This window comes from Melospiza melodia, chromosome 6 (assembly GCF_035770615.1).
Source record: "Melospiza melodia melodia isolate bMelMel2 chromosome 6, bMelMel2.pri, whole genome shotgun sequence".
Lineage (NCBI taxonomy): Eukaryota > Metazoa > Chordata > Aves > Passeriformes > Passerellidae > Melospiza > Melospiza melodia.
In genome coordinates, this window is record NC_086199.1 from 3,842,427 (window position 1) to 3,866,076 (window position 23,650).

The following is a 23,650-nucleotide window of genomic DNA, read 5'->3' on the forward strand; positions in this document are numbered from 1 at the left end:
CCCTTTGCTAAAGGAGATTTGCTCTGAGGGTTGGAAAAAATGAAATCTAAATCCCAAGCACTGTAATCTCCTTGTTGCAAGGCCCCACCATCCTTCAGAGGAGCTGTGAGGTGCTCTTAGAAGAGCTCTCAGGCTCTCACTTGTTGTGTTGACATCTTGTGGAGTACACGTTTGATGACCTCGCCAAGAAAGACACAGGAGGGTGGCACCGTGGCCTTCCCACGTGGGTCTGGGATGTGCTCACCTCTTCTGAGATCCCAGAGCCTCCCAGGAGGGCTGCTGAGCACCAAACCAGCTCTGTGTGGGTGCAGTGGACAGAGCTGCAAGCCCTGAGCTGTGCGTTCCCAAAATCAGTGCCGGGTTTGGGCCGGGGTGTGGCTGCAGGATCAGGGGTGTAAATGTGCACACCTCCGTGTCTCCTGGGTCCATGCTGGGTTCTGCACTGCAACATGCCTAACACTCTGTTGTGTAATCTGTGGTTTGGTGTCTGTGTTCCTCACTACTTTTGAAAACTTCCCTCTTTTCTTCTTACAAGTGCAGTCAAAGTGTGGGGTCGCTGTAGTGATAATGCTCTGCAGTAACACTTGCCTCAGTTTTGGACATGGGGACAGGTTGGGCAGAAATTGGCATTTTTTCCCTCCCACTTTTCATTCAGACTCTTTGAACATCACACTTGTTTTTGCTAGTGTATGTCATACTCCCCCCAGCAAAATCACCTTGCAGTAACCAGCATTTAAATGCAAATGGTGGAATGTAATGGGAAATATTTCTCTGAAGTAAAAGCACAAACAGTTTGAATATTGGCTGAACTGAAATCATTCTTTCTAAAAATGATTAGGACCTTCGGGAGAAAAACTGGGAAGCAATGGAAGCATTGGCATCAACTGAAAAATTGCTGCAGGACAAAGTGAACAAGACTGCCAAGGTTGTAATGTTGACTGCTAGAAATGATGCATTAAGCTAGAAGCAGATCTGCAGCTGGTTCTTTAAGTGAAATGGAGACATTTAACTTTTACTGCAGTTTAAGTATAACCTCTTCTGAGTGATCATTCATATACTTTCACCTCTGCTTCTTCCTGTTGTCTTTAGGTTGTTTGTTTTTTGGTTTTTTTTTTTTGAATGGTTAGTTTGTGGGCATGCTGACTTCTGATTTCTGTTTGCATAATTGTTAGAGCTGTTGTGAATAGTTTTTGATTTGTGGGGAGCTCCAGATAAAAAGCTGTGCTGGTGAACAACCTGCTTTGTTCTGCTGGGCTTTGGCTGTGCTTGAACAAATCTGTTGGACCTGGGAAGAACCAGGACTAAATTATTATTATTATTATTAAAAAATTTGGGAGCTTCTCAGAAAATTCTCACCACAGCTGTGAATTTCCTTCTTTGAAGGCATGTGAAGCTTGATAGGGAATATTGGACCAATGTTCAAAATGATCTGGGATGTGACTTGCTTGTGTTTGCCATGGGCCTGATCCAGTGTTGATTGCCACTGTGCAGAACTCAAAAAGAAAAAGCATCCACCTAACCCTAAGAGCAGCAGCCAGGAGCAGAGGAGCTCTGCTTTGGGGCTGTGTGTCTGTTCTGGAGCTGTCTCTGTGCTGGCAGGACCTGTCCCTGCTCTCACCGTGTGCTAATGCTTGCCTGCTTTCTCCTGCAGCTGGAAGACCTCAGCAAAGCCTTTTCCCCTTCGTGGTGGCTCCTAAATTGCTGCCAGCTAACACCCAGCACAGCCTCACCACCTAATGTCTCCTGTCTGTTTCTGTCTCTGAATCTCAGCCTGCTCACGATCCCTTGCAGCAGAGGAACTCAGAGCAGCACTGATGTCAAAGGGAAAAACAATCCCAAATTATCAGTGGAGGATTTTGGCTGAAAGCTGCCCTTCTGTGCAGTGTTTCAGGCTTTCCACATTTAAGTTTAAATGAGAGTCTGAGTGTTGTATGGCTAAACTAACCCAATCTGCCACAAGCACAGCGAGCACATGTCCTGTGGCTGCTCTGCTTTTAATGTTAAATACATGGAAGGGCAGATCTGTGGTGCCTGTGGCTCTGGGTATTTATATTTGCAGAGCACTAACAAAAAAATATCTGGAGATTGTCACACAGCTCTAATAATTATCTCCCATTGCATCCAGGGTTGGGAAAAGAGGATGTAAGTGGCTTCCTCTAAAGTATTTAAAAGTAATGTCTGAAAGTCTTCCTTTCTTGGCCTGGTTCAAATGTGCATTAACACAAAGTTTCCTTTTGATTTAAATTCTCTGTTTCCAAAGTGATGATGTTATCTTACGGTGATTTTTTTCACACCTAAATTTATCTTAGAAGTACAGATTAGAAAATAAAAATAGTTGATTGACTAAACTATTTGATTTTGAGCTCACTTCACTTGAGTGGCAGGGCTGGTGCTATCTGTTGATGCAGTTACTCAGCACAGTGCAGTTTGTGTTGTGGACAAGTGAACAATGGTGTAATTTCTGTACAAACAGGCTAGATTGGAGGAGAACTGCAGAAAATAAAAGCTTAAGTGAGAGCAAATGCAAAGGCCAAATTCTGAAGCAATTTGGTGCCCATTTCTGAAGCAATTTACTGCAATTTTAGAGACTATAGCTCCTTTCTCACTTAGAAAAAGACTTCCTGGGTTAAGTAAATTGCTGTAGGCAGAGGAGAGGCTGTTGCCAGGTCGGTGAGTGAGGTCCCCAATGTCACCTGTGCCCTCCTCTTGCTTTAGGAGAAGCAGCAGCACTTGGAAGCTGCCGAGGTGGAGACGCGCCAGCTCCTCCAGAAGCTCTTCCCCAAAGTCTCTCTTCCTTCCAACATGGTAAGAGGAGTGGATGTGTTTAACCTCCTGCTGGGGTCAGGGAGCTCTGCTCCTGCTGGGCTGGGCACTCCTGGGGTGTTTCCTCACAGCCCCTCTGTCCCAGGGCTTTGCAGTGGGGTCAGAGTCGCTCTCGCTGGTGATGCCTGTGCTTGCACAGGGAAGCAGAGCTGTGGATGGGTTGCTTCAAGAAGTGTTAAAAGAGCGAAATAAAAGTTGTTATCTTGTGGGTTTTATGCCCCAACATCTGATTTACCTGTTTGTGTTACCTTGTGTCTCATTGAGATAATAAATTTTCAGGGGTGGATGATGCCTGCTGTCATTGCTCACTGGCACAATGGGATCTCTGTATTCCCAACCTTTCCAGAGGAGCTGCAGTGCCTCAGTGACACTTAATACAATTTTGGGGGTTTTATTTTGTTCCCAAGCACCAATTTTATAGTTCATATTTTTGGTGACTTTGAGTGATTTTTGGTGAATTTCAGTGATTTTTCAGGGGAAATGCCCTGGGTTCATGGGGTTCAGATGGGGTCAATAACATCACGTGAGTCTGGAAACATGGGTGCATTTCATTTATAACCCCTAGAGGTTTTGAATATTCATATTTAAAATTGTTCCTAAATGTGCTAAAGTAACTATCCTGATAAAAGGACTTTCTGTAAGGTTATAAAATAACTTTTTTAGAGTTATACAGCATCTGCTTGAAGTGCTCAGGGATTTGAGGAAAGATTCCTTTGAATCTTCAAATGCTTCTGCAGAGCCCTGACACTTGCAGGGAGTCCTGTGTCACCCAGCTGCATTTCAGCTCCTCCAGGCCCCCCTGAGCTGTGTGTGTGTCTCATCACCTCGTGTGTGTGCCTGAACAACAACCATGGGGCTGTGTGTGAGCCCCGGGGCCTTGGGACACTGCTCCCTCAGCAGTGGGGAGGGAAATGGCCTGAGGAGAGCCCTGCTGAGGTTATTCTCAGCCTAAACTGAATGATTTCCCAACAGAGCCACAGTGAGTGGATATGTGGGTTTGAGAAGATGGCTAAAGAATACCTAAGAGAGGCTTCAGGATCTGAAGATGTCAAGGTAGGCACAAAAAATGGACAGCTGGTGTGTGGGATAATGGATTTGTCCAGTATAAATATTGAAAACTGTGCTGTGGGTTGGGAAGTTCAGGTTCTCAGAGAAGTCACAAGAAAATTGTTTTATGTTAATTGTAGAATGGTTTGGGTTAGAGATCATCCAGTTCCAGCCCTTCTGCCTTGGGCAGGTTGTTCAAGCCTCATCCACCCTGGCCTTGAACACTTTCAGAAATGAGTCAGCCACGGCTTCTCTGGGCAACCTGCTGTTCAGATATTCACAGAAATGTATTTGCATCTTTGATAAGTGCCTTGTAGAATTGTGAGTTTATCAAATTGAAAATCCCCATTCTTTTATTTTAACTGATGGGGTTTTTTTATAGTAACTCAGAGTTTATGACTGAGTGTCACAGACATTTTTTATGAAAAATCCTTTCCTTAGGATTTTTCCTCCTGAGAATCTGAGAGGCCTCAGGAACAAGATGTAAACATTGATTATCTGCTGCTGTGGAATGCAACAGGTGCATCTGTGATTGGCCCATGTTGGATGTTTTTTATTAATGGCCAATCACAGTCAGCTGGCTCAGACTCTCTATCCAAGACACAAACCTTTGTTATCATTCCTTCTGATTCTATTCTTAGCTAACCTTCTGATGAAATATTTTCTTCTATTCTTCTAGTATAGTTTTAATACAATATATATTACAAAATAATAAATCAAGTCTTCTGAAACATGGAGTCAGATCCTTGTCTCTTCCCTCAACCTCAGAGCCCTGACAACATGGTCACAACTGAGTGTTAAGAGTTGTAGGTGAACACTGCACTTGCTGTTATTTTTTTGTGGGTTGGAAAGACAGAACTGCCCAGGAGTGATACCAGCTTGTTGAAATAAGATGAATGGAACTGAAATGCATCCACTGAGATGTGACTCTTGTGGTGCCTTTCCTCCTTTGCCAGGCTATGGAGCAGAAGTTGAAGGAGGCTGAGGAAATGCACATCCTGCTGCAGCTGGAGTGTGAGAAATACAAATCTGTTCTGGCAGAGACAGTAAGTGGGATGCCTGGTCACCTCTGTGATGTTCCAGCTGCCTTTCTTCTGCTCTGAGCTTTCAAATCCCTCTCTCTTCTTAGGAGGGGATTTTACAAAGGCTACAGAGGAGTGTGGAAGAGGAAGAAAGCAAATGGAAGATAAAAGTTGAAGAATCACAGAAGGAACTTAAACAGGTATTTCTGAAGTTGGTTTTTTTTTTTCCTCAGCAGCCAGGCAGGCTCTGCTTGAAGTCACAGAGGGTGTCTGAGCTCTGTGAAGGCAGGTGTGGAACAGCCCTGGCTGCCTGGTTTGATGTGTGCATGGCCAGGGGATGAAAAAGGTGAAGTCTGCAACAAGTATAATAGGAATGATTCCTCATATCAATGGTGTTCTGGTGCTCTGATACTCTGCTTCATGTAAAGGCTGGGTTTTCACTTTTGAAGGAATGTATTTTCACTAAAGAGACTGAAAAATGGAGGATTTGTGGATATCTTTAGATTTATATCACTATTTCTGTTGCTGTCTTTACAGAAGCAAGAAAAACAAATGGCACAGGTATAAAGTCTTTGATCATTATGATAAATCTGTGTCACAGTCACAGAATTATTTGGGTTGGAAGGACCTTAAAGCTCATCCAGTTCCACCCCCTGCTATGGCAGGGACACCTTCCACTGTCCCAGGCTGCTCCAAGCCCTGTCCCACCTGGCCTTGGACACTCCAGGGATGGGGAGTCCTTTGCAGATGCTGCAGGAAGGAATGTATTTCCACTAAAGAGACTGAAAAATTGAGGATTTGTTGGTGTCTTTAGATTTGTGTCACTGTTTCTGTTGCCATTTTTACAGAAGCAAGAAAAACAAACAGCACAGGTATAAGGTCTTGACCATTATGATGAATCTATGTCACAGAATCACAGAATGGTTTGGGTTGGAAGGGACCTTAAAGCTCCTCCAGTTCCACCTCCTGCCATGGCAGGGACACCTTCCACTGTCCCAGGCTGCTCCAAGCCCTGTCCAACCTGGCCTTGGATAATTCCAGGGATGGGGAGTCCTTTGCAGATGCTGCAGGAAGCAGCCAAATAATAAATAATAATATTAATGCTGATGGGATAGGAAGCCAAAGATTGACTGTACAAGTGTCCCATTAATGTGCCCAGAAATATATATTTTTCTGATCCTGGTAACTTGGACTCTGTTTTTATTGAGCACATAAGGTTTTTTCTGAGTATATTTGTGAGCAGATATGGGCTCTTTGTGCTAAAATTGAAGTATCATAGAATCATAACAGTTTTCTGGAAGCTGTTAAAGTGCTGCTCAATCCATTATGGTCAACTAATTACACTTGAAGTTGCCTGCAAAGCTTTCCTTGTAGGAAGGCTCTGTTGATGGCAAAAGTGGGAAGAAAAAGGGCTTTTATGTTTATTTTCTAATCTAGAATTAAAGTAGGTCAAACAGCTTTTTTTAAAAAGTAATTTCTAAAGTATCTGTGCTTAGTAAATTTGAGTGGCACTGTGTGAGCCTGGCACAAACAGATGATTTATAAACATCTTGTTTGAGGGGCTTATAAAGGCTGTCAGATCTGGAACTATAGATGTGCTGCCATCTGCTGCACTTACACAGCCCCAAATAAGGCTGAAAATGCTGGGTTTGGGTACAGAGATGGTGAATACTCCCAGTCTGGGAAGGATATTTTCCCTACCATGGCTAATGGACAACTGGATTAGTGCTTCTATTCCAAATCTTTCAGGCATGTGGCCTCTAAGTATGTCAGAGAACTTGGGCTGGGAATAGATAGGAATGGTGTAGACTCAATAAATTGAATTATTTGAGTGAGCATCTCATTTTATTCAGCCACTCTGATTTCATCCATAATATTTTTAGGATAAAATATTTAGATATTTAGGATTAAATATTATAGATAGTTTCTACAACAGTATTATAGATAATTTTTACAATATTATAGATAATTTACTATAGATTTCTAATATATTATAGATAATTTCTCTGTGTATTTATGCAGAGTTTGTCTCAGACCAACCCAACTAAATATTTTTATTTTTCCCCAAAACTGCAGATGCATTCCGTGGTCACTTCTTTGCAGCACGAGGTGGAGAGGTTAAAGGAAGAAAACAAAGAAGTTGAAACTGTAGGTGCAGGTGGATTTTTCTTCTTGTCTTTGAAGCTTTATGTTGTTGAAGCACAGTTTAGGCTTGTGCTGTAAATCTGAACTTCTCCCAGCCTGTGCTGCAGTTTAACCTGAGCCTTTGGGGCAGGGTTTTTAAAAGGCAGAGAATCTGGAAAGTTGTTCTGGTTTTTACTTCTGTACTCACCCACTGGGGCTCTTTCTTGGGAGACTGAGCAGTTCACTGCTTGTTGACAATCATGGGCTTGATACTTTCTCTTTTTATCTTATTTTTGATGTTTAAATCTGCAATCTGATGTTTAAATATGTGCAATTGCTGGGCTTGAAATGCTCTCAAAACATCATGGAATATTTGATAGAAATTTACAGCCAATTATAAGCAAATAATCAAGCCAATAATCAAGCAAATGATACTGCAAGAAAACACTGGAAACATCTGATTTAACTCTGTTTTTCTGTTTCTAGCTTAAAAAAGAGAGAGAACATTTGGAAAGTGAACTAGAAAAGGCAGAAATAGAACGATCCACTTATGTTTCAGAAGTCAGAGAGGTAAACACAATTGTCCAAGCTGTATTTTTTTTTTTTGCCTTTTGATTACCAGTTGCCTGGCAAACTAACCTAGTGCTTAGCCCCTGTGGCTGAGGAGTTTGTGTGCTTGTGACCTTAGGCTAGAGCAGCACACTAATAACTGAGCAGAAGAGAACGGGCATACTAAGGAGACAAATCCTAAAAAACTCTAAACTTCATTTCAGCTCAAAGATCTCTTGACTGAATTGCAGAAAAAACTTGATGATTCATATTCTGAAGCAGTAAGACAGAATGAAGAGTTAAATTTGGTAAGAAGCTTGTTGGGCACAAACGAGGCTCCCAGCATACGTCTGAAGCGGAGACTTATTTCAAATCCTGTCTGTTCTGCTAACCTCTTCAGCCTGATATTTTTGTCCATTGAAATCATTTATGTAGTCTGACTTTTACAATTTGTCTCTTTTCTCTGCTCCTAACAATAGCATGTCTGGTTCTTAAGACTTTTTCCCAAAGCCTGTAAGACTTTCATTCCTGAAACTTCTTGAGAAGATTTGCAGTGTAGGCATATGCAGCAGCAAATGTTATGTCCTTGGAGCAACAAAAGTGGTGCTCTCATCAGTTTAACTGGAGGATTATTCTCCTCTGGTGGATTTTTTCCCCCCCAAAGCTTTTGAGGATGCAGCAGTGCTGTCCCTGCTCTGTGCAGAGCCTTTTCCATCCTGCTCTGTATGAACAGAAATTGGCCAGACCCAAAGCTGGATGAATTCAGAGTATTCAGCCCTTCAGCTGGTGACACCCTGCTGTGGCTGAATGGCTGTGCTGGCTTGGTGCTTGCATGTGTCACAGCCTGTTTGGCTGGAAATGCTTCCAGCCAATAATGCTCCTATAGCAACTCTCTCAAGAAGGACTTGGATTAACAGGATGGACCTAAGGATGCATGGTTTTCCATTTTGAGCCCTTTCCCTTCTCACTTGTTTCAGTGACCTGTTTTTTTAAGGCTACAGGAGCAGTCAGAGCCTTCCTCTGCTTGTGTTTGGCCAGTGCTTTCCTGCTTTTGAGCCAGAGTTAGGGAGGGTTGTCCCTGTCACGGTGTCTGTGGGATGATGGGACAACCAGGCTACTGCCACTGATGGAACTGGGCTGAAATAGCTGATTTAGAAAAATCACCACCACCACCACAGTAACAATGTGCTGAAGTTAATGGTACACCAGCCTCAGCAAGCAAAGCCTCTCATTCTGAAAGCAAGGAAAATGGGAATTGAATGCATATCTGGGAATTAATCAGCAAACACCAACCTCTTTGAGGCAACAATTTATTATGTCTGTGCACAACAAAAGCTCAAAAAGCTGAGCTCCCTGCTAGGGCAGCTTGAGTGCAGTGTGGTGGTGCTGTGCTGGTGGGAGTGTGAGGGTGTGTTAAACAACCAGCTCCATGCAGCTGCCTCAGGAATGCTGTCCTGTTCCTGAGGAATACAAATTGTGGGGTTTCAGAATGGGTTCCCCACTATTTAAAAGGTAAGCAAGTGAAAATGCAGAGGAGCTTCACCAAAATGTGTAAGCCCAGCACTCACCAGCCCAGGTGCTCCAAAGGGGGGAAGCCTTCCAAGGGTGAGACAAACACAATGTGTAGGTTTGGAGTCAGTAAAAATTCAGGGCTCTGAGTAGCCCATTGTTCCCTCCTTTAATCTCCTGCTGGCTTGCAGGAAGATTGACAGCAGGAATAGTGAACATTAGCACAGCACACTTGAGAGGCACAAATCCAACAAAATTGGCACTCAAGCTCCTTGTTAGCACTTCTGTTTGAGGCTCAAGCCTCAAGTGCTCTGGCTGGTTCTGTGTACTGTATTGAAGAGCAATCAAAATATCCTTTAAAAAAAACTGTGTATCCTTTGGAAAGGCTGCAGTTTAAGTACTGACTGCAGCCAGTACAAAGTATTCATCCCTCTTGACTGAAATAGTTTCACTGTTTTGGATTGAATCTAAACACAATCGACAAGTTAATATCCCCCTGTCAGTGATTCATGCCTTGATGTGCCATTAACAGACTGGTTAAGTCAACATAGTTGTAGTAAGTGGTGCTTTATTAAGATGATAAGTAGAGCTTTTTAGTTTGTTCAGCAGTAGAGAGACTGTTTAGCCTGCTCTAGCAAGATGACAATCTTCATTTTTGCATATTTACTGTGAATTAAATTGGAGTCTGGGCTGACTCCCTTGATAAGGATGCTGGAGAGGCTGATGCTCCTCCTGGAATGGAGTTGAAAAGTTGAAACCACTCGTAAGGAAGCCAGTGCCAACCACGTTTTTGTCTTCTGCAGTTTCCATTCTTTACCTTTATCTTTACAGATGGAGTCTCTCTTCCTAGACTGTCCTGGTAAACCTCATCATACATGTGCACTAATCCCCTGTGTGCAGTAATTGTTAGTAAATCTGACTCCCTTTGCAGTCCATGTGCACTGGGTTAATCCCTGGGACAGACAGAGGAGATCTGTGTGTGTGGGAGTGGAACTGATCTGCTTGCTTACTCTTTTGCAGCTGAAAACACAGCTAAATGAAACACTATCAAAACTCAAAGTTGATCAAAATGAGAGAGAAAAAGTAGCTGGTGACTTGCCCAAGGTAAGCAGAGACCCTTAGCAGTTGCACATATAAATGTTATCAAAACCCCTCAGTGTCCGTGATTTTGCAGTGCTGGAAATGATGATTTGTGACTTGATTTGAGCTGGTGGGTGTCTTGCTCCACTGGCTGGGACTGTAAGAGCTCTACCTGCATGTCAGAAATGCATGAAACTGCAGCTAAAATGAAATGATGAAATGGTAAAACAGCAAAAGCTCTTGTTTAATCATCCTTCTTGAAATACTCCCCTGTTCATGATAATTTTATGCCAATAGGTACAAGTGGTGATTTGTGGCTGGCAATTCTCTATTTAAAAGAAACCCTAGCCTAACAAAAAGCCCATCCCACAGCCCTCCACCCACACTACAGGTTTTTAATGGCAGTCTCAAATGGCAGAGGGCTGCAAGCTGCTTTACAAAGCATCTGCCCTTTTGCACGTGGTGACATGTCCACTGTAACCCAGCAGACTGCAAATCCTAAAAGTTGGATCTGTGCAAGTGTGATGGGACAAACAGCTGGGTTTCCTGTGCTTTTCCTCAATGACAGGATGGGTTGGAGTGGGAAATCTTGAGGCATGAGAGGTCTCAGTGCTGTCTGTCACTCCAGAAACAAAGGTGTCATGGGGGAATTGGTAAATGTGTAAATGGAGACAGGAATAGCCTGTGGAGTGCTGGGCTCTGGCTCCAGGCTCTGCAGCACCTTATTCCTCCAGGATAGTTTCAAATTGGGCTGAATTCTTCCAGAGCTGGAGTTGGAAATGCTGTTGGGGGAGCATATTTTGTCCTGGACAGGGATAGATGATCACAAAAGCACTGGAGGAGGTGAGAAGCTAAAGGAAAGTTGCTGAAATAAAGAATTTAAAACATTTTGCTCTGGATAGTTGTGTTGGGTGTTGAATACAAAGCCAGATGTGCTGATGTCCATGGGGTTAGGATTTTGGAGAGCTGCACTCCTGCTCTTGTGAGATTTACTTCATGATTTTTACCTGATAACCTGATGTGGGACTATTAAAGCTTCCCTGTAGGATTGCTCTCAGGTGCAGACAGGCTAACATGCAACATGCTGATTGTGAGGAGACATGTCAGTCTTGGCAAATGGGTTGGTCCGTGGAGCAAATCTGGCATAAACCAGATTTCCTGGCATAATCTGGCATAAAACAGAAATCTTTGGACAGAGGTAAAGATTTTCTGTGTCTCTGGTGCTCTCAGGGAGATGGGGCTTTGCTGATTGTTGTGCCTTCCCTGTTTCTTCCTTCCTTTCTTTTTTTTTTTTACTATATCTTTATTTTTATGCTGTCTTTCCCTTGCAGGCCCAGGAGTCTTTGGCAGCTCTGGAGAGAGAGATTGGGAAGGTTTTTGGGGATGCCAATGTTATTGAAAACAGCGACGTTTGCACAGACTCGGTGAGTGATTCCTGGAGCTCCTGCTCAGGGGCCACTCACATCTCACAGTGGCAGCTTTGGGAAGTGAGGCCCAGCAGAGGAACAGGATGTTTGGGTGATTGGGGCTTTATCCAGTGCTGCAGCTTGCCAGGGTGTCAAGGATTCACTGATTTTGCTGCTGCCTGGATTGTGACCTCCTTCCTGTGCCTCAGATTTGCAAAAAGGGAGGGAGGGATTCTGGGCTTTTGGTGGGTTTTTTGTTTGGTTTGGGCAAAAGTGGGGAGATCCCCAGATTTGTCCCTTCAGGAAGGGAAAAGGGAAGCCAAAAATAACTCTGCTGATGACTAAGTGGGCTGAAAACACTGTGGGGTTGGCCCTTCTGACATCAGTAATGCCAAAGAAAGGCAGTCTTGCACAATCTGTTACACTCAGAGATTCTCCTGCCAGAACATGGTTTCTTCTGCTCCTCTGCAGCTGTGGCCAGGAGCCAGAACTTGATTTCAGCTGGAATTTGTGTAAACCTTCATGTGGTCCAGCAGCAAAATGTTGCTGAGATGAGCTTCAGCCCTAGATGCTGTGGGTGGGTGACTCTGCAGGCTGGAGGTGTTCCTGTATCCTCCAGCAGTGACATTCCAGCTTTAGGGGCTGGAACTGGGGGCAGGTGGCTCCCCTGAGCCTGTGGGTTGCTGTCAGGATGGTTGCTGGTCCTCAGGCATTGCCCTAAAGACACCACCTGCACAGGGACTGGGGCTTTGTCACTGCTTTTTCCATCTCTGGCAAAAAGAGGCTTTCACACCAGCCCTGGAACAGCTTTCCAAGGGCACTTGGGAAGGCTGAGGAGTGGTGTCAATGGAGCTCATTCCCCATTTTCTTCTGAGGGACAGAGTGGAAGGACCTGCTGTCATTTGAGGGGCAGAGGAGCACTTGCTGATAGCACAAATAATTTATATCAGCTCCTTTTAGCTGCTGAACCTAAGTGGCTTCATCAGCTGTGAGAGGAAGCTCGGGGTCCTCTGAGGAGAGCTGCAGGAAAGCCTTTGCAGTCATCAGCAGGAATGAAATGGCTTTTCCAGGCTCATCACTCATGGATGCTGATGGACCCTGTGCTGGGCTCACCATGGCTCAGCCAGAGATGCAGCTGGGCCTGGGAGATTTCAGATGTGCCAACCCTGGGAGCTGATTCCTGCGGGATGGGAGAGCTGCTGAGCCCTCCCTGTGCTCCCATGGGAGGCCAGGGGCTTTGGTGCTGATGCCTTGTGAAGGCTGAGCTAGAACAGAGACTGGATGGAGTGAAAGAATAAAGCAGGGATTTATTAAAAGGCCTCAATGGATCCACCTTGGGCAGCACAAGAGTCCAGCCAGGGCTGCACCCAAGATGAGCCAAAATGGTCACAAAATGGAGAACTGGTCACAGGGTCTCTCATGTGACAGTGTTCACAGAGGTCCAAAGATGAGGGAAGAGACGAGGATCTGACTCCATGTTTCAGGAGGCTGATTTATTATTTTATTATATATATTATATTAAAACTATACTAAAAAAATAGAAGAAAAGATTTCATCAGAAGGCTAGCTAAGAATAGAAAAAGAAAAAATGATAACAAAAGCTTGTGCCTCGGTCAGAGAGTCCAAGCCAACTGACTGTGATTGGCCATTAATTAGAAACAACCAACATGGACCAATCACAGATGCACCTGATGCATTCCACAGCAGCAGATAATCAATGTTTACATTTTGTTCCTGAAGCCTCTCAGCTTCTCAAGAGGAAAATCTTAAGAAAAGGATTTTTCATAAAAGATGTCTGCGACACACTCACTTTGATCAGTTCTGCTCCATTTGCATATTGGAGTTCATTGTCCAATTCCAGCTTTAGCCCATGAAGTCCCATCCTGCTTTTTTTTCTCTCTTCAGTCCATTTTATTTATGTTCTTAGGCTGAGATTTGGATCATTTGTCCTTGGTGCCCAGCTGGAGCAGGAATTGTTTTGTCTCCCTGCTCTGTGCACAGGGCTCACCATCCCCAGACCCACACACTCAAGCAGCACAGAGCCTGAAAAAAAACAGAAAAGCCAAAACCTGAGGCATCAGTGCCAGTCAGGAGCTGTGTCCCTGTCTGCAGCAGCTGGAGAAAAGCCCCCCTCAATCCAATGCCAGCTCTCTGAGCTGTGCCTTCATGGCTTATCCATGGGGACAGCAGTGCCATCAGCTGTGCCATCAGCTGTGCCATCAGCAGTGACACCAGAGCCATCAGCCGTGGCATCTGTGGCTGGTGGCTCTGGGCAGCCCTCCTGAGCTGGGCTGTCACCAGATGTGCCCTGTGGTGGCCCAGATGTGCTTGTTTGGTTTAATTGCCTTACCTCACAAAACCCCTGTGGCTCTCTCATTGCTCTGCTCTTGCTGCACATTGTGGAGCCCAGGTTCCTGCCAGAATATCCATGGCTTTATTCTAAAGAGGAGTGTGGAAAAACAGTCCTAATAAACCTGCAATTAAGCTTTCATTAGTAAAAATACATTAATTGTCTAAGCAGCACTCCTGACAGGTAGCCACTGGCAGAGGCTGGAATTAGAACATTATCTTTTCTCCAAGCCTTTTCTGCTGCCTTTTTTTTCCCTCTTTTTGAGGGGAGAAAAGGAAACTGTCTCCCCAGAAGCCTAAAAACCCAGCTGAAAATAGCTCTGAGATCAAAAAAGAAAGTCTTCCAGCCACTTCCACCTAGCAACAGTGCCTCTTTTTTTTTTTTTTTTTTATTTTTACTAAGGACCTGAAAACACATGCTCAAAAATGAACATATTTGTTCCTTCTGGGTGCTGGAACCAACCCACAAAATTGAGAAATGATACTTGCTTAAACCCTCAAACACACTCAGAGTGTTTTCTTTAGATTTCTTTGCTTTCTATTTTAAAATAGACCATTTGGGGTTTCTAATCAGCTGCTTTGTCACTTATGGGACCAGCTGATGACTAAAGGGGGCTTTTAGTGTGCTTTAAGGAAGTCATTTATATTCAGCAGCTTGCTTAGGCACTGAGCTGATTTTGAGGCTTATGTGCAATGTAATGTGCTTTTCCCCCAAATCTCAGTGCAGAGCAGTCCATCACTGGGAACTGGGAATGCCAAATGTGTGAAACAGCCAAGGGGAATCTGTCCAGGCTGCTCAGCTCCTCCTGTAGCTGCTGGGTCTGAAATCACAGGGGCTTCCACACTGCCATCCTCTTCCTCTCTTCATCCTCATCTCCCAGAGGAGTGGATCACAGAATCCCAGACTGGTTTGGGTTGGAAGGGACCTTAAAGATTATCCCATTCCAACCCCCTGCCATGGCAGAAACACCTTCCACTGTCCCAGGTGTTGTTCCAAGCCCTGTCCAGCCTGGCCTTGGACACTGCCAGGGATCCAGGGGCAGCCACAGCTGCTCTGTGCCAGGGCCTCACACCCTCACAGGGAAGGATTTATGCTGTTTATCTGCCCTAAATGTCCCCTCTTTCCCCCAGGTGATGCAGAGCACAGGGCTGGGGCTCAGCAGTGTGAGGCAGCTGTGCACCCCTGGGTTAGCAGGAGGACTGTGCTGGGCCCAAATCCATTGGGATGTGGTCAGGATTGGCCCCAGGAGGATTGGGGATGTGTCTGCAATTCATGAGTGAGCAGTGCCTGGCATTGGTGAGGCCACAGAGCAGAAGGGAGATGCAGTAAATGAGGCGGGGAGGGAGGAGCTGTTCCCAGAGGGGCTGGGAGGGCACTGGGGGCTCCTTCCTTCTCCTGCTGGGTCTGTGCTGCTGCCCAGGCTGCCTCACTGCTGCTCAGAGCTGGATTAATTCATCTGTTGGCTGCTAATTGCCTTCACCCTTCCACTGCCCTCAGGCTGTGTGAGACTGCTGAGCCAAGTCTCAGCCCTGACAGACCTGATTTTTCTGCTTTAATATGGGTAAAACAGGTTAAGGCTGCCCTAATACAGATCCCAGTGATTTTCTTACAGTAGACAAATGTTTACCAGTTGCACAGGAGTAAGAGCTTTGCTGTAGATGGTTTTGTTCTCTTGTCTGAGCCCAGAGTCGTTCCTGCAATGCTGCAGGTGCTTGAGTTTGATTTACTGCTCATTTTGCATTTCCAGCCAAATGGGAGCAGGGAAAATGGCCCTCTCTGAACTCCCTCTAATTTCCCTGGAGCTCTGGGGAGAGATTTGCACCCACATTATGCATCAGTCTCATTCTGTGGGTAACACCAGAGTGGGGCTGATGGATGCTGGGAGCCTGCAGACACCTCTGTGCCCCTGTGGAGAACTGGGTACTTCTGCAGTGCTGACACCGTGGCACAGTTGCTTAATTTAGCTGTTAAATTTCAAGGAAAAGCTCTCCTGCAGGTGATGTGCATGTCTGTGTTCTGGGCTGAATAAGGAGCAGTAAGGTGGGTGTGTGTGTTGGATGTGGAGTGCTCTGTGCATGTCTGCAGGAGTTAATCAATAAATATAATAAAGCAGGGGTTAATTAATCAATAAATATATAATAAAAGAGGGATTACACAGCACTGTTAGCCCAGGCTGACAGGCAGGGAGGCAGGAGGGGGAGAGTCCATCTTCAGCTGTGACACTTCCTGATTAAGAAACTGTTGAATTCTTAGAAAAAAACCCAAACATTTATTTTTGTTTCAAAACACAAGCTCAGCATTTTCATTTCAGCACAGGAAGCTTTCTAGCTCGTGGTAGCTTTCATTTTTCCTGTTTTCATTTTCTTCCTGTTTTCTGGTGCTGGCCAGTGGGAATTTCCCAGGGCTTTGGAGCAGAGGGTGAATCCGTGGGATGGCTGTGGGTGGGGAAGGGTGTGGAACTGCAGGCAGATGTTCCACAGCTGGAGCTGCCTTGGGCTGGGCTGTTGGGTTCTGCTGAGGACGCCTCCCTCAGCTCCTCAGTCACAGCCAGGCCTTGGTGGTGCAGGAGTTTGGCTGCTCCAGCTCTGGGCTCAGGAGTGCTGAAGGCTGACCTAGAACAGAGGCTGGGCAGAGCTAAGGAATAAAGCAGGGATTTATTCAAAGGCCTCAATGGATCCACCTTGGGCAGCACAAGAGCCCAGCCAAGGCTGCACCCAAAATGAACCAAAATGGAGAACTGGTCATGGGGTCTCTGACTTTGATAAGTTCTGCTCCATTTGCACCTTGCAGTTCATTGTCCCATTCCAGCTTTAGCCCAGGCAGTCCCACCCTGCTTGTTTTTCTCTCTCCAGCCCACGGGGTTTGTGCTCCTGGGCTGAGATTTGGGTCATTTGTCCTTGGTGCCCAGCTGGAGCAGGAATTGTTTTGTCTCCCTGCTCTGTGCACAGAGCTCACCATCCCCTGATATGGAGCCCAGATCCACAGACTAAAGCAGCACAGAACCTGAGAAATAGAAAAGCTCAAACCTGAGGCATCAGCTGTGCACCCTGGCCTGTGTTATAAACCACATCTCTAGGAGCTCAGCCAGGCTGGTGGAGAAATAACCTTTGAGGCTGGATCAGCTGTGGGTACCTGCACAATTCCTGGAGCAGGGAGGGCTGGAGTCCCAGGCAGTGGGGTAGGAGCTGGATGTGCAGGTGATGCCCTGAACAGGAAAGGGCTCCTTGACTTTGAGCCTTGTTCTCCTTGCGCATGGCCATAACCCTCTGAATGACAAGAATTGTTCCCTTCTGCACCACCAGTTGTAATTTTATACAGAGAATCTAATTCTGGGCTTTCTTGGTAATTAGATTATAAATGAGTTTTTAATTTTTTTTTCCTTCTTCCAGGAATTGAGTGATAAAAGGAGAAATGTGGTGGTGAATCTCACCCAGGATGTGGGTCACCTCAAGAAGCTGCTGGTGTCAGTAAGCCAAATGTTGTCAAAGGGATGAGGACACTACAGCCAGGTGGGTGTGGACAGTGACCCCCAGTTCAGCTGCTGGGAGGGACACTGCTGTGTTGTGGTGGGAATTTGTTGAGATTAACAGCTCTCATGTCTGAATATGAGGCTTTTTACAATCTGAATTATTGAGGTGGGAAAAGCCTTCTGAGACTGAGTCCAGCCTTTCCCCAGCTCTGCCAAGGCCAGCACTGACCATGTCCCCAAGTGCGACATCCAGAGATGGAGATTCCATCACTGCCCTGTTCTAATGCCTGACCCTGCTGACACATCCAGTGAAGAATCTTTTCCTAATTCTCATCCAAATTCCACATGCAAATCATTAAAAGCTCCTGGCAGGCACTGGATTTGTTCCTCTGTGGATGCACATGTCAATCAGCTGAGACTGATCTTCTGTCCCTCATGTAGGCAGCTAATTCCACCCCTCCCTGCTCCTTCCTGCAGCAGGTTTCCCCAAGTTTTGTTCTCCCAGAGCCTTTTTTCATCTTTGTTTGCCCCACCAGCAAACTGTCTGCACTCCCGTGCTCTGATTGGGATGGAGGATATGAAATGACCCACAGAGGTGGCTGGGAGTGTCTGAACACCAGCCTGCCATGAGCTCTTAATCAGTTACAGACACGTGGACAAGGCTTTCATTTTAAAACTCAGCCAGCTTGGAAACCTGGTGATTCACAGAATTCACAGAATCACTGGGTTGGAAGAGCCCTTTAAGATCACAGAGTCCAACCCAGCCCCAACAGCTCACCCCTGGCACCCAGTGCCACATCCAGGCTTTGTTAAACACACCCAGGGGTGGGGACTCCACCACCTCCCCTCTCCATTCCAGAACTTTCTCACCCTTTCTGTAAAACACTTTTCCCTGATATCCAGCCTGTATTTTTCCCTTGGTGCAGCCTGAGGCTGTGTGCTCTGGCTGTGTCAGTGCTGCTGCAGACAGAGCCCAGCCCCAGCTGAGTGCAGCCACCTTCACCTTTCAGGAGTTGTAGATAAAGTCAAATAACCCAGAGTCAGCTGAAGGTTGGATAAGCTCAAGACACTGAACTTTTTAAGGAAGCTGATGCAGATTTGGGTCTGAACTGGGAACTGCAGCACTCACTGAGGAGTGTCAGAGCTGCCTTTCACCTGCTGAGGATGGGATTTGTTGCATTCCTGATCCAGGAGCTTTTTGTGCTCCTGTCTTTGTAAAGCAGGGGCAGCAGAGCTGGCAGAGGGTGCCTGGGTGTCCAGGAGGGAGGGAGGGAGGTGCTGCTGCCCCTTGGCTGCCCTGGGAGGCTGCTCCTGCTCAGCTCCACCACCAGGCTCCTTCCCTGGGCTTCCTCATGGGCTGACACCAAAGAAATGCAGGCAAGGTGCTGGAATTATGGAATTATTCTAACCCTCTGACCTGGTGCTTTGTGTTTCTCTTGCAGAGTGAAATCACGGGGGAATCGTTCATTTGAGGATAGCAGAAGGCATTGTATTATATTTTGCCAAATTAAAGCCTTATTTATGTTTTCACCCTTTCTACTTCGTCAGAAACACTGAACAGAGTTTTGTCTTTTCTAATCCTTGTTAGACTACTGATTTAAAGAAAAAAACCCCAACTCTGTAGACACCTCCAGAGTTTAGTTTTATAATAAAAACAAACCTGTTTGGATAATTAGACCTTTACATTCCTGGAGAGACAGTAAACACATAATCTTTTATCTTATTTTGCTCAATAAAAGTTGTTCAGAAAATTCCAACATGGTAAAGTCACCAGTGGGAAATGACATTTTAATACTGATGTTGTACACTGTTTTACTTAATTACATTTTTGGGATTAGCTGCCTCTGACTTCAACCTCAAGTAAACACTCCTTTTTTTTTTTTTCTTTTTTTTTTGGTTGCTAATGTAATCAGTTTTTGTAATGGTGTCAGCAAATAAAGGGATGCTATTATTCAAGGTGTTCCTGCTCTCTTCTTTCAAGTGAGTTTGGATGACTCAGGTGAGGTTTCCACCTCTCCCCTCCCCAAAATGAGCATCAGGCTGTGCTTGTTTTGGGGCAGAGGAGAAGGCAGCAAGTTTTAAAAAAGACAAGAAATCCCCATCAAAATGTCATGTAAATTGTGGTTCTGTGCCATGTGTTGTTTTTGGGAAAGATGAGGGAGTGCCAGGGGGAGGAACAGCTGGAAACACTGGATGTGACAAAGCCAGTGGTGAGCAGAGTGTGTTCCTCTGCCCCAAATCCACCCCCTGGCTGGGAGTTTGGGCTGGAAGGAGTTCTGGGACAGGGTTTGGATGCTCTGTTCCCTTGTGCTTTGTTGGGAACAAGTGTGGGAGTGTCTTTGATGGGACAGGGATTCTGTGGGGAGATCAGGTGGCCTCTCCTCTGTGTCTTCGAGGAGCTCTCAGTCCTGTGGGATTCTGCAGTGGGCAAGGTGAGGGGTGGTTTGGTTTTTTAGAACACTTGAGGATGTGATTATCTGAGGGAAAGTGATAAAACAGGGGTCAGTCATTAATGGGGGGTTAATTGCAGAGGTGAAACAGATCAAACTGCTCAGCCTGAGCTGTTCACACTCCCCTCTGTGCTGTTTTTTAGTTAATATTTGGCCTTCAGCAGGCAGGAGGTAAAGAAGCCTCTTCCTTACATGGTTCCAGTGATGTGCATCATGCCAAGTCCTGCTGAGAGCTGTGAAACAGCTCAGAAGAGGGAGAAAAAACCTGGAAAATGTGGTTTCCTCACAGCAGGAGCTACCCCTGGGCTCCAGCTGTGGCCACTGAAGTGTTGTGTTCCCTGGAGTAAAAACTCAAATGCCATTAGCCTGACTTGTGTGGGTGTTTGGTGTAGAAAGTAGAAACTCACCCCTACAACTGCAGATGCAAGAAAACCTGAAACCTGCAGGGTCTCCACACTTGCCCTGGTTGGGGTCAGGGGCTCTAGCAGGTGTCCAAACACCAATTTGGGGTGTAATTGGCAGTTCAATGGATCCATGCAGGTTTGACTGGTTTAACATGAGTTAAGAACATCACCCAGGGGTTTCAGTGGTGATGGTTTGGGCTGGGGGTGTCCCTGTGGCTCTGATTCTTTCCTGCCCCCCTCAGGAGAGTCCCCTTGGCCGCCCATGCTGGGAAAGCTCCTCTGAGTCATCATCCCAATGGGATCTGGGATCTGCAGGTAAGGTGGTGTCCTTTCTTTCTTCAAAAGGTGGTTTGCAATGCAAGAAATAAATAAACAAACAAATAAATGCTTTTGGAAGGGACAGCAGTGCCTGAAGAGCTTCTGGATCATTCCTGTGTCTCCAGACTCTTGACTTTGTGTGGACTGAGCTGCAGGGCAGGGGGTGAAGGTGCTGCTGCAGTGAAAAGGGGATGGATTTGCAGCATCATTCCCTTTCTCTCTTGGCAGGAATTCTCCCTGGAGAGGACGGGAGATCTTTTTCGTTTTGAAATTTAAGCTCAGGTTTTTATTGGGCTTTAGGGGATGTACAGAGGGGTTAGAGGCAGCTGTGGAAAGCTCAGCTGAGCAAAGGCTGATCCCCTCTCTGGAGGATGAGGAGAGGTCAGGCTGGTTCCCCAGGGCACTGGGAGGAGGGAAGGATGCTGTTTGATCTCACTGTCCTCTCCAGCCCTGCATAAAACACTGCTCATCCAATGTGGTCACTGAGAAATCCCTCCTGGGAGAAAATGGAATGAGAAAAAAACTAAAAAATTGTGGGAAGCTGATTGATCAGTGCAAAGGTAGGGCTGGCTGGTGCTGTTGTGCTCCCAGGGCTGGGATCTCTGCAGAGCTCCTGGTGCCCAGCCAGGCAGGAGAGGAGCAGGATGGTGTCTGCCTGCACTAGAGGGAGACAATGGCTAATGCATACAGGGATGCTTTGCTTGGAAAAAAGCCCAAAGTGGGATGTTCAGATGCTGGCAAATGGATTTCTTCTGGTATTTATTTATTTTTTTGGAGGTGATTTGCACCAGGAGAGGCTGCACTGGGTGATGTGGGGCTGGGTGCTGCCTGTGCAGCCTGGCTCCTGTACAAACCTGGCTCCTTCTGCTTTCAGTTCAGCATCTTCCTTCAAAATGGGAATGGTGATGCCTCAGGTTTGAGCTTTTCTATTCTAAAATTCAGATTCTGTGCTGCTTTAGTCTGTGGGTCTGGGCTTCATATGAGGGGATGGTGAGCTCTGTGCACAGAGCAGGGAGACAAAACAATTCCTGCTCCAGCTGGGCACCAAGGACAAATGATCCAAATCTCAGCCCAGGAGCACAAACCCCGTGGGCTGGAGAGAGAAAAACAAGCAGGGTGGGACTGCAGGGGCTAAAGCTGGAATGGGACAATGAACTGCAAGGTGCAAATGGAGCAGAACTGATCCCAGGGACAGAGCCCGTGCCCGGCCGTGCATTTTGGGGCCATTTTGGTTCATCCTGGGTGCAGCCCTGGCTGGGCTCTGGTGCTGCCCAAGGTGCATCCATGGAGGAGATCCTTTTAATAAATCCCTATTTTACTCTTTAACTCCATCCAGTCTCTGTTCTAGGTCAGCCTTCTCAAGGCATCACTAGGAGGTGAAGGGGAAGGCTCTGAGGTGTCTCCCTGAATTTGTGCTGTCTCTCCTGGATCCCTCTCACCCTTTCCTTCCTGGATCCAGCCCTGGGGAGCAGCAGGTTGTTTACCCAGGAGCTGCTGCTGCCTTTTCTCAGGCACTGACTCACCCAGCTATTTATTCCTGTGATTAAAAAAGGAAAGCTCATGCAGCTTTAATTCAACCCCAAATAATTCAGCTGAATTTGCCATAAAAACCCTCTGCAGTGACAGAGCTGTGTCCTCCCGGGGTCCCCGTGTCCCCCTGCTCCCTGTGTGACCTTGGCTGTCTCTGCAGCTCTCTCAGGGGTGGTTGCACTTTGGTGGCCCCCAAGTGTCCTGCCAGTCTGGTTTTGGTTGTACTGCGGGGGGTTTTGGTGGAAGCAGAGTGGACACAGCTTCTGGTGGCTGAGTGGGAATTCCTGAGGGAGCACCCAGAAGGTGAAAACCTCCATATTTCTGCTGGACTTCAAGGTTAAGCATGCAGCAAAAACTCCTCCTCCATGGTCCAGACTGTGCTTGTGCCCTGGCTGGAGAGGAGAGGGTTTGGGGAGAAAGCCTCTGGTGATGCTGTGGGATGTAAAGTCTCCAAAAGCTTTTAAACAAATTGGAGATGATTGGTACTTCCCCAGCATTCCATTTCTCTCACATCCTGTTGGAGATGTCACAAATCCCTGTGGTTCCCTGGGCGGTGGCTGAGGGGGGAGCAATGGGCAAGGGCTGCTCCTTGGAGGGAGATTTAACCAAAGATCTTCACAGAGGGTGTCTTCTCTCCCAGACTTGCTTAAAATCAGGCTGAATGAAATCATCCCTGAAGGCTCAGATTTTGCTGAGAGCTCTGCCCGCCACAGGGGCAGGATCAGGGCCTGAGGTGGGGCCTCCTCTGGAGCTTCCTCTGGATGCCTTGCTCTGTGAGATTTCCACAGCAAACCTGTAGTAGAAGCCTTGAGGAGTTTCCCAAGCCTTTAGGAATGAGCAGAAGTGCAGGAGAACCCGTGGGAATGCCAAGGCTTGCTCAGGAGCTCACTGGGGAGGTCCCCTGTGCTGTGTCCCCCTGCAATCCCCACCTCGTGCTGTGACACAGGGATGCACCAAGCACCTCATTTCTGAATTTCTCTGTTTGTTTTTTTTCCCAGGGGCATCTCTGGGAGGGTGCTGGGGTGGCTGCTGGAGGTGCCACTGTTCTGATGTCCCTGTGCTGGGGATGGGTGCAGGTTTTGCTCTCAGCTTGTGCATCCACAGCCCAACCCTCACGCGGCTCCTCGGTGCCTGTTTGCAGCTTCCTGTGGGGATGCTGCTATTTCTGGAGTGCTTGCACCTAAAAATACATCTGCAGGCTCCTGGGGAAGCTGCTCTGCATCATTGAGGAGCTAATTAAACTGGGGGAAGCGCAGGCCCTCCAGCAGGGCTCCTTCCACGTTGCTGGAAATGCTGTGGGTTTGTTTTATTCCTGTTTTTGCAGCGATCCATGTTGTGCATGGGCAAGGTCCAGGGGTTTCTCCTTCCTCTGTGGGAAGGGCAGGTTTGCACCTGGGTTTTTGGCATTAATACTTTTATTTTGTGCAGTTTTCACCCCCCCAAACCCTGAACTTCAGCCTCAGCCCCGCTGTGACCATGGCAGGACCCCTCAGTGGAGAAAGGATGGAGGCCTGGCAAACAGCTTTGAGTTTCACCCTGTAAAATTCTGCACATCTGGGGTTAAAATCC

General features: G+C 46.5%; 1 protein-coding gene across 12 annotated transcripts in view; it reads left to right on the plus strand.

Annotated features, from left to right (window-relative positions):
* Positions 1-19,330, plus strand: part of KTN1 (kinectin 1) — a 57,259-nt gene extending 37,929 nt beyond the window's left edge. For 5 of the 12 annotated variants that reach the window (XM_063159693.1, XM_063159695.1, XM_063159696.1 and 2 more), the window contains 12 exons: positions 839-925; positions 2,716-2,805; positions 3,796-3,876; positions 4,827-4,916; positions 5,000-5,092; positions 6,969-7,040; positions 7,503-7,586; positions 7,790-7,873; positions 10,095-10,178; positions 11,486-11,578; positions 17,300-17,419; positions 18,822-19,330. In XM_063159693.1, the coding sequence (XP_063015763.1) occupies positions 839-925; positions 2,716-2,805; positions 3,796-3,876; positions 4,827-4,916; positions 5,000-5,092; positions 6,969-7,040; positions 7,503-7,586; positions 7,790-7,873; positions 10,095-10,178; positions 11,486-11,578; positions 17,300-17,404 (963 nt within the window). In that variant the 3' untranslated portion in view covers positions 17,405-17,419; positions 18,822-19,330. The remainder of the gene's footprint in view (positions 1-838; positions 926-2,715; positions 2,806-3,795; positions 3,877-4,826; positions 4,917-4,999; positions 5,093-6,968; positions 7,041-7,502; positions 7,587-7,789; positions 7,874-10,094; positions 10,179-11,485; positions 11,579-17,299; positions 17,420-18,821) is intronic. The other 7 variants (XM_063159697.1, XM_063159702.1, XM_063159703.1 and 4 more) reach the window with 3 other exon arrangements.
* The last annotated feature ends 4,320 nt before the right edge of the window (positions 19,331-23,650 follow it).